General features: G+C 39.7%; 1 protein-coding gene across 1 annotated transcript in view; it reads left to right on the forward strand.

Annotated features, from left to right (window-relative positions):
- The first annotated feature begins 1,027 nt into the window (after positions 1 to 1,027).
- LOC125486510 (acidic amino acid decarboxylase GADL1-like) overlaps positions 1,028 to 10,746 on the forward strand; it is a 21,878-nt gene continuing 12,159 nt past the window's right edge. The window contains exon 1 of the mRNA XM_048614287.1: positions 1,028 to 1,201. Within this exon, the coding sequence (XP_048470244.1) occupies positions 1,138 to 1,201 (64 nt within the window). The 5' untranslated portion in view covers positions 1,028 to 1,137. The remainder of the gene's footprint in view (positions 1,202 to 10,746) is intronic.

Below are 10,746 nucleotides of genomic sequence, written 5' to 3' on the forward strand. Positions count from 1 at the left end.
ACTATTCATCCAAATTCTTTTTGAATCTGCTTCAAACATGCTTTCATGAATGTGTTCCAGATCATAACAACTGGCTGGGTATAAAAAGATCTCATGCCTCTTAAATCATATCCAGAACACAAATGGAATTTCATAAAGATGATGTTGCACAGAAGCTGAAAGGATTAAGAATCCTCAAAGCTTATTGGAATATATATAAAAAAGGGTCAAGAGCTGGACTTTCAGCTCCTTGTAACTATTCCATATTCACTTTAACCTGAATGATTTGTTGCTTCATGTCAAATCTTCTAAATCTTTGCTTCATATCCTGTGGTACAAAAACCTAACACTCACAATCTTACAAATATAAATTATTGAATTAATTTGGCACTTTTCCACTAGATTCTATGTTTTTGCATGTAGATATGTCTCAGTACTTTTTTCAGAAGTTTTATATGTCAAATTGTATAGTTATATGATTTCATGTGTATATTTATTTTAATAAGACATAAGTATTGTTTGGATAAAGTATATTCTTATGTACAGACATAGATGGACCTCAATACTGTCTCAGCTTTAATATATATTTGACTTGAGTATGATAAATATGGGTATGTTCCAGAACTGTGCAAGTAGATTCGTTCAGATTAATATTTGTTTTATGTATATGTTTATTTTTAGATATTTCCGTACTAATCTTAGTTCTTTCCCATCAGCTTTTTATATCCATTTGTTTTATATGGTCAGAAGGTATCCAGTACTTTTCCATGGGGTTTATATATACTTATTCATATTTATGTGCAACATATACGGATCAGTGTCTAGGCTTTGGTATTTTTCCACTGGGCTTATATAGATATAGATATTTACATGTAATGTATACAGGCCTGTGTCTCGCATTCAGTATCTTTCCATTGGGTTTACATTGCGTTGTAGATTCACATGTGCAGCTTTCAGTACTTTTCCACTGAGCTCACAAGCTGCACTTCCCATTCTGACGTCAAGGCTGCTGTCAGCTTCTAGCCGGCGATTGCTTTGTCTCCACGCCCATCTCCTGATGCTTTTCTATCTCATTCCCTTCTCCCGATCAGTTATTTTGTTTTGTAACCGATCAAGTGACACGGACAAGACGGAGACCACAACCCTCCAAAAGCAGCGATGGCAGACACAAGCCGCAAAGCAGAGACAATGGATATCCTGGGACATAGCTGTTCCAATGCGGGTAATGCTCACTTGCGATACTGCAGCCTCTGTGTGTGTGTGTGTGTGTGTTACAGGTGTCGGTGCAACACCATGCAGGTTCAAAGGGGCTACGTTCCTTCCTTTAGCACCGTTTAGGCGTTTTAATGCGCAACAATCCAAGTTGCTGGTTTCTCACTGGCGATGCGCACTAATCCGACATTTGGATAAAACAAAAAGTGAGAGTTCTGACGAGAACCGCTTTTGACTTCATTCCTAATGTAATTTTTCGCCCCGTTAACAAGTTTGAAATCAACCTCAGAAATGAACACTGAATAATTTTCGCGTTGTACGCTTGCAAAGAACAAGTGATTTTTAAAAAGATGCGTTTGAATTCAGCCGCTCGAACTGGTTGGATCCCAGGGTAAGTGATCCACTGTGGTTGTCTCTGACGGCAGGAGGAGCAGTGTCCAGTCTCCTTAAGCTTCAGCGCATCTTCCCCTCTCTGAGCTCGACTGATGCAGCATTAGAAGGCACTCCAGCCATTTGACCCACTCCCCTGGCTCTGTTTCCCACATTGTGAGCTTTTCCCTACCACTCATGGTGCTGTTTGACACCCACTGCCATTTCAGTGATGAGGGGAGAGGGAGTGTGGCAGGGAGTCTATTAACACATCGGAGGGGCCCGGAAACCTTTCCCTCCACCATGTCCATGGTTCTCACCTTCAGCCAACTCTCCTCCCTCCTCCAGCTGGTGGCGATCGGCCAAATTGGGTAAAATTCCACTGCGACCACCATAGAGCAATTTCGAATGGCCAGAAGGGTCGCTGTCTCTATGGAAACCTGAGATGCAATTGATGCAATCGGCTGGCAAATTGCTGCATGGAATTATTATTTTGTTGTTGTGACCTTGATTCAATCGGATTTATCTCCAAGGCGTCTTCCTTTTTTCTAATATCCTATTACACTAATCCTGGACGGGCTTCCTTAAGAGGATATAGCATTTTAATTCCTTTTCGCAAACTCCTTAAAGAGAAACATGAAGAAAATGACCACTATGTGTGTGTGTGTGTGTGTGTGTATTGGTTTGCGTTGTTTGGTTTCTCATCTCTAATTACTTTACAGTCCAGATCTGATGTTCTCCAATTTCGCAGCAGGAGGCGTTTCTTGCCTGTAAACGCCACCCCTCATCCCACACCACTCATCAACAAAAAAAAATAACAATTTGACTTTGCAGCTCCATTAGATTTGAGAATATTATTGCGGCAGTATATCAAATTAAATGATACAATGCAGCAAGGTCATTCATGTGCTTTGAACCGTTAGATCGTAGGAAATTACAGAAAAATGGACTTGGATCAAATCAGAACGATTTAGTTTTTGGAATATCCCTGTAGTTGTACGTTATTAACTAATCTTTGCTGCCACTCGTGTTGCAAATGTTGATTGTGCAGAACTGCAAACGGTTTGATCTAGACTTGTAGCACAAGAGGATAAGATTCAATTGAATGCTTTTATCGGAAATATTAACATTGTTAGAAGGACGCCATCCTGTTGTGTAAAAGAATCGGCGGACGTCTTCTATGGAATACTGAAGAGCAATGGTCACAGTATCACACAAGTTGACAGCGCCGGAAGGGGTTATTCAGTCTGTTGTGCTTGTGGGGAAAGTATTTTGAATTCATTCCACTTCCCCGCTCTTTACCCATAGCCCTGCAGTTCTTGTTATTGTCAGGCGGATAGCCAATTACCTTTTGAAAACTGTTAGTTAATCTGCTTCCACCACCTTTTCAGACAAGAATACAACACTAAAAACAAATGATTCTAGGCTTTTTCACAAGCATCTTCTTGTAATTAAGAGGGAACTGTTTGTATGGGAGATTGGGCTTTGAAAAGTAATGTCCTAAGGATGGCAACAGTTGGAAAGGTGTCAGTGTGAGGCATTCATTCTGGTTAGCCCTTCTTGGAGCCACTGTAACCAAATGTTTATGCTAATTAATAATATTAGACAAAGGACATAATTTCATTTTAAATATATTTGACAACCCATTTTTGGATTGAGAGAAGTGGAGAACAATTCCATTTGTATCACAGTGCCAGTATGTAGAACTGACACATTGATGTGATCTCAGTCTTACAGCATCTCACGACTCACCTCAGTGATGTCAGACAATGGGTGATTGTTGGTGGATTGACTTGATGGTGGTAGGTTTTTTTGCTGTTGGTGTCAGGTTTGCTGTTGAATTTCTGCTGTTAGTGTGTTCATCAAATTTGCATTATAATGGTTGTTAAATGACAAGCAAAACAAAATGTTGCAAAAGCATACTTAAGTAAATGATGTTTACATTTTGGTAAAAATGGTAGAATGAAATTGAAGTGCCAGGAAAGAATATGAATTAAAGCAAGTCTCTACAAAAAGAAGACATTGTAACAAAGGAAGGAAGTATAACGTGAGAAAATATGAAGTTGTTCATTTTGAAAGGGAGAACAAGAGAACAGAGTATTATCTAAATGGAAAGAAATTGCATAAAGCTGCAACACAAGGGGATTTGGGAATACCTGTGCATGAAACACAGCAAATGCAGAGGTGTGGCAGGTAGTCAGGAAGGCTAATGGAATGTTGGCCCTTATATTAGTTTAGTTGATGTACAAGAGTAGTGAAATCTTACTGCAACTGTGCAAGGTGCTGGTGAGACCATATTGGAATACTGTGAATTCTAGTTCCCTTATTTAAGGAAAGATATTACTTCATTGGAGGCAATTCAGAGAACGTTCACTAAGATGATCCCTGGTTTGGAAGGATCGTGTTTTGAGCACCACACTGTAGGGATTCTATCTATCTATCAAAGGCTAAACCAATTGGGATTCTACTCATTGGAACTAGAAGAATGAGAAGTTATCTCATTGAAACATATAGCATTCTTAAGGGGCTTGACAGGATAAATGCTGAGAGGATTTTCCCATTCATGAGAGAGTGTAGGACCAGAAGGCATTGTCTCAGAATAAAGGGGAGCCAAATTAAGACTGAGATGAGGATGATATTCTTCTCTCAGAGCATTGAGAGTCTTTGGAACTCCTTGCCATAGAAAGCTCTGGAGGCAGAGTTGTGTATATTTAAGGCTGAGATAGATTTTTGGTCTGTAGGGCAATCAAGGATTATGGGGAAAGTGCTGGAAATTGGCAATGAGGAATGTGTTGGATCAGCCATGATCCTAATGAATGGTGGTGGAGGAGGTTTGAGGGGCGGAACGGCCAACTCCCGTTCTGTTCCATATGGTGTTATAGTCTTAAAAGACTAATACCCTTTTTGAACACGTCAACCTCTGCAACTATCCCCTGACTCCTCAATTACCCCTTGATTTCCCGGCTATCCACTGAACCCCCTGACCAGACCCAACTAGCTTCCAATACCCGATCCCAACTACCCCGAACTCCCTGACTATCCCCCACCATTTGAATATTTCCTGCACCTCCCACCACCAGACCAACTACAAACAACCCTCACCACCTGACTACCCTAATCTCTCAACATTCTGAATGGCCCCAGACCTTACTATCCTGAACCTCTGATTATTCCCTGATATCCAACTACATCCCTGAACCTCAATTGCCTCCCACAACATTCCTGACTGCAGCCCTGACCCCTGAATACCCCTTGGTATGTGGATTACCCTGACCCATGGATTACCCTGACCCCTGACTAACACCTTACACCTTGACTACCCTTGGCTTCTGTCTACCACAAAACATCCCCACCCAACTATTCATTCACCTCCTTTGAACCTCCTGACTATCTAATCCCGACCAAGGTTGACTACTACTATACCACCCTGACTACCCTCTCTTCAATCACTCGACTACCTACCACTGCCCAAATACCAACCTGACCTGACCTGACTACACTTCACTACCAGACTAAAACTCCCACCTCCACAAGAGCTCTTCCCAGACCTATCAAATCATCCTCAAGACCCCTAGCTGCAATCCAATACAACCTGGCCAAACACTCAACCTCTCACCTGCTTGGACAATTTAACACCCTATCTATTGCGGATCTTTCACAAAATGAGGCTTCATCTTCACTTCCTCCAGGAATGTCTGACAAATCCTCTGCCGCCATCCCCCAACCTGTAATTTTATCATGAGGAATTTATTAACCAGTAATCTGTCATAGACTCGTGGAGTCATACAACATGGAAACAGACACTTTGGTTCAACCAGTCCATGCCAAACATAATCCCAAACTAAACTAGTCCCACCTGCCTAATCCTGTTCCATATCCCTTCAAACCTTTCCTATTCATGTACCTCCTCTCATTCTTTGTCACCTTTCCTGACCCTTGCTTACTTTTATGGCTACTGCCCCATCAAGTTCTTTTTTGACCATTTCTTATACGAAAGGCCTGTGTTCAATCTTGATTAATTTAAGTTGTTCTTCTTGATTCACTCCAACACTCCCAGATTTTACTGTCCCCCTGAAGAGCTTTGAAAATCTTTTGGTTCCCAGTCTTTCTAAAACCTCTCCAGTCTCTTTGGACTGTATATTTCTATGTGGGGGAGATTGGGATTTTACCTGTTGTTACAAAGCCCCTGAAAAGTTTGTGCAAGTAAACTTGGCACTTCTGTACTCTTCCCCTTGTGCCTTTCCATCAGCATTTTGGAATGTAACTTATTTTCAGGAATAAAATCTTTTATTTCATTAACAAGCAAGGTTTACAAGCACTTGGTGTTTCAGGGAATGCTGGTTTTCACTCTGGCTGTTTCTAACAATGTTTACCATTCCTTCTTCTACATGGTAGCTATCCTGGTCACAGGTCCTGAGCAGACACTAACTTCAAACATTGGTTTTGCAGCTTAAGTATCTGAGCAATTTCAAAACCAGCAATTCTCCTATACATGTCTTGTCTCCCAACACGAGAAGCTCTTGGGTGGTTTCCCATTTGACTTCCATCTGGATTCTATCTTTTTACAATTCTGGAAGGTGTTACTTTCTCTGCCTGGCTTTCCTTTTCTCCTTAGCATGCCTTGGGATATTTATTTCATCCAGATCTCTCTCTCATCTGTGAGTATCCAGGCCCCAGCTTCTCTGGGTCTTTGTGTTAACTTACAGTCATCAACCAGAATGGCTGCCTATCTAGCCCCTAGCAAGAACTGCAGTTGCTAGAGTCATAGTCAATACAGTACTTTGATCCGAAATATTGACTCTCTTGCTCCTCTGATGCTGCCTGAACTGCTGTGTTCCTCCTGCCACACTCTGTTCTTTTACATATATTGAGTTGGAGATGGTATTGATTTTATGAACTCCTTGAAAAGAATTACCTTACAAAGGTTTATGTAGGTGGCCTTGATTTTAAGCGTTCACACCCACTGTCAAAAGTGAGCTGCTTAAGCCATTCAATTACTAGTTATGTCCAGTCTTATGACTCCAGCTGAAGGTAACAATGAACAAGTTAGTTTTTGATGAAACCTTTTTGAAGTTGGTTGCTGTGGTGATTAGTCATTGAACAAAATCTTGTGGGTTTGCCTGTGTTTTTTAACATAAGAACACAATTTTATTACACAAAAAAAAACAAAGCTGTGTATAAAGTTCAGAAATATCTTAATGTAAACTGCAATACAAAGTTTCAACCTGTTTCCCAACAATAACCTTTACAAGTATTCGATCCCAGACAAACACCACTCATATCTCAACTCCTTAATTTCTTGCTTAACTGACTCTTTCCAGTTCTCCTTCTTGGACTATTGAGACTGTTTTATGACTTGTTCCCCATCCTATTAACCATTGGCCTATTTTGTCTGGCTGTTGTAAACTCAACAGTATAAACATTTCATCAATTAGCCACGTGAACATCCTGCCAGGTACTTAATCGAAACACATGCTTTCTTAGAAATTATGTATTTAAGTCACTTTTCCAAATGGCTTTCTGACCTCTTAAAAATAGTTGCCTTCACTGAATTAAAACCAAAATTAATCTATCTCTAGTTTAGAAATCCAAATTCCGGACTGATAATACTCTATAACACAATTTTATCACACTGGTCAGGCGATTTCCTGAGGGTAGGTGTTATGTTGTTGAACCTAAGACTACAATTGCTTAGTTGATGCCTTATGTCCTTGGCAGTGTCAATGTTTGTAGAATCTCAAGTTCTTAGCGAATGGATGTTGATCTGATTCTCTCACAGGTGCTAGATTTCAGGATGTTGAGAAGGAAATAGGGAGGGAAAGAGAACGAATCTTTCAGTCCTTGCTATTATCAATCCTTGCTCTTTCTCTCTTCTGGTCTATCAAGTGGCTACTGTCGTATGGCTCATTTGTGCATTCCAAAAATTACATAATTCATTGCTTTTCCAAGTTGTAAGTTTGCACGCAACTTTCACTTCTGATATGTGCGACTTATCATACACAAGTAAATTAAAGCAACAGTTGTTAGTTTCTTGACTGCTGTCTCAGTGGACTGTCTTGCATGTCCTTAGATAATATGCCAAGTTCAGTTAGGATGATTCTGTTTATTCCACATTGGTTCCTGAACTTGCCTCAATCTGTAGTTAGGTAATCACTGTGCCATTTTAGGTCCATATTTCTTCCTTTTCAAAATCTTTTTCATCCGTGAAGGTTGTGGATATTAAAACCAGATAATGCAAGTTGAAAATTGATTGTCCATATTTTAACATTATGGTGTCAGGTTACAGCCGTATTGAACATTAAAATATCACAAACTGGTATAGAAAACAATAACCAAGACTTATGGAATGCTGGCCTTTACATCTAGGAGAATAGCATACAGTAATGTAAAACACTCATTAGACCATTCCTAGATTGCTGTGAGATGTTCTGGGCACCACATCCTCGGAAGGATATCAGATTTCTTTCGAGAATATTTTCTTGAGAAATGTTCATTGTTTTTCTTTTCCTTTATGAGTTTATGTCTGTTTTTCAGATCAATTTGAAAAACTGATTCCTTTTTCATTGTTGTAATTAAATGCCTCTTTCCTAAAGCATGGCATTACTATGCAATAAGCTACTGGTGCTTTTCAAACAACAATAGTCAATCATTGGACATTGATTTAGTGAGTACTAATTTTAAAATCTGCTGCAACAGATGTAGAAATCTAGTTTTTCTTTCTTTTAGTGGACAATTAGCTGGAGTACCTAATAAAATTTTAATGGTTGAATAAAAAAGATAAAACAGGATCAGAAAGAACATTCATTCTTCTGCCTCACAACATGGATACTTTGAATTATGGGTTGTTCCACACTTAAACTGAACACAATTTTCAACACATTTTTAATGTAACAATTGGACAAGACATTAGTTATAACAATATCAACATCAACAGGCAGTAGACAGAAAGTTGGAATACAGATTTGATCCTCCATACCTTATGGAATTCCTAATCCTGGCCATGCTTCTTGGGAAATAGACAGACCATGGAATTTGCTCACTCTCTGTGTAATCTCACTCCTCTAGCAGGGGTCACTGAATAGCGATTAGGAACGTGCATCATCCAGGGATGTTGAAGCCAACTGGTAATGTCTTCACCACAAGTTAATGTCACGAAAGCAAATCCACAGAATAAAACTGGGGTGTTTCTGGTCCCTACTTCTACGCCTAATGGTGGATTTCCCTACCAAAAAATTCGAAGTTTCCAGATGATATTGTGAGATTTGTGGCAGTGCTATCATATGGCTTGGATTTCCATGAATTTGCATAATATGATAATGATTGAAACAAATAACTCAATTAAAAAGTAACTGTTCCATAGATGCAAAAACAAAATGCAATTACTAGCTTTGTGGAAAGAAGATGGAAAATTCTGGAAGTGCATAACAGAGTCAGCAGCTGTAAACAAAGCAAGATTGGTGTAGTATCAAAACTGCATTCAAAATATTAAACCTACCTCTTCCGTTTAGAGATGCCTACTGTCCTATTGTACAATTTCTGTCTTTATAATACAAACTTGTTTTGTTCACTTGAGTTTTTACAGCTGGTTTTGGGTGTAAGATTGCTAGGTATTTCTCAGTCCTCATTGATTTCATCAGCATTTTCTGTTTTAGGTCTAATCCGTACCTTCAATCCAAATCTACAGATAATCAAATAACTCTGGCCTATTGTAGTGTGATTCCACACTCTGAGAAAATCAACGAGTTAGTTATGTAGCATGTTCTTATTAACAAGAATAGTATGATGAGTCAGTGCAAAAACGAATTCCTTTGTCGGTATCAAAGGTTTCTGTATCAGATTGTGCTGAGCACTATAGTCCAATGACTCAGTGTCATTTGTACAGATCTGCACACTCACTGGTTTCAATCACTTCCTGTTTCACAGCCACGATGAACTGAAAAGCACTGGAATTGAAATAGTGCTTATACACTACAGAACCCTACTGAAAAGTCAATTGCACTGTATTAGAATGAATAGGCAGAACATTCCCAGCCCATGAGTGAAAGTTCGTAAAATAGGGTGAGATTGGCAAAAGTAGGATTCTTGAATTTGAGAATAAAGGTATGGTTCTTCAATCAATTTTGAATGGTGAGATGAGAATCTCACTAGTGAGTGGCAAGAGATCCATTTGTATCCATTTCTACACTATTTCTTAGGGTATGTTCATATTTCCGTTCATTAACATGTCATTATTACCTAATCTCACCTTGCTGAGGTGCAATTTTCCATTCTCCCACTTTCTGGCTAGAAACCAGAAGATGACAATTCCCAACATGAAACTTAGAGTAGGTATCTGGTGACTCCAGCTTGCTGTTTGCTCCTCCTCCTCCCCCGGCCCATGGACAATGGCATCCATTGGAGACACATACCAACCTAAGTTCACCGTCATGGCTTATCTCTGATCCACTTACAGTACTGCACTGAATTTCTGCACTTTGGAGCACAGTGGCACCTTCCATTGGAATGCTGCTACAGAGGGACAGGCACCAAACAGAGTGTATCTCAGCCTCCTTGCTTGCTGTTTTTGCACTCACTCACTTTGGATGCTCACGGGATCTCTGCCTTGCCTTGCTTCTTTGCGCTTTACCCCCTTAGCCAGATTTTAAATGCTTAAAGTACTTCTGCCTTGCCTTGCTGTTTCGCGCAGACACAAAGACATGCATATGTTAAAAGTCAATGGATTATATTATGTGCTGAAGTTGTACTCCTTAATTACAGTTTGGTGAAACAGTTTGTGAACATTTAGCATGGACTTGTGGACCAAATGATTTTGTTCTGTCACATAAATTATCCTATAATGGCTCACTTTAGAATGCTTAATAAATTAAAGGCCTTGTTTATTTATGGACAACTGTAATGTGCCTTTGTTTTCATGTTGATCTGCCAGTCAGTTAATTCCATTCCCAATTTTGCACTGAAATTCATAATGAATTGTAAAATAATATTTTACATTCAATAAGATGCTCAAAAGAAACTCAAAAGGTTGCTAAGTCGGAACAGAAGATAGTAGGAACTGCAGATGCTGGAGAATCCGAGACAACAAGGTGCAGAGCTGGATGAACACAGCAGGCCAAGCAGCATCATAGGAGCAGAAAGGCTGACGTTTCGGGCCTAGACCCTTCATCAGAAATTTCTGATGAAGGGTCT

This window comes from Rhincodon typus, chromosome 2 (genome assembly GCF_021869965.1).
Source record: "Rhincodon typus isolate 14 chromosome 2, sRhiTyp1.1, whole genome shotgun sequence".
NCBI lineage: Eukaryota > Metazoa > Chordata > Chondrichthyes > Orectolobiformes > Rhincodontidae > Rhincodon > Rhincodon typus.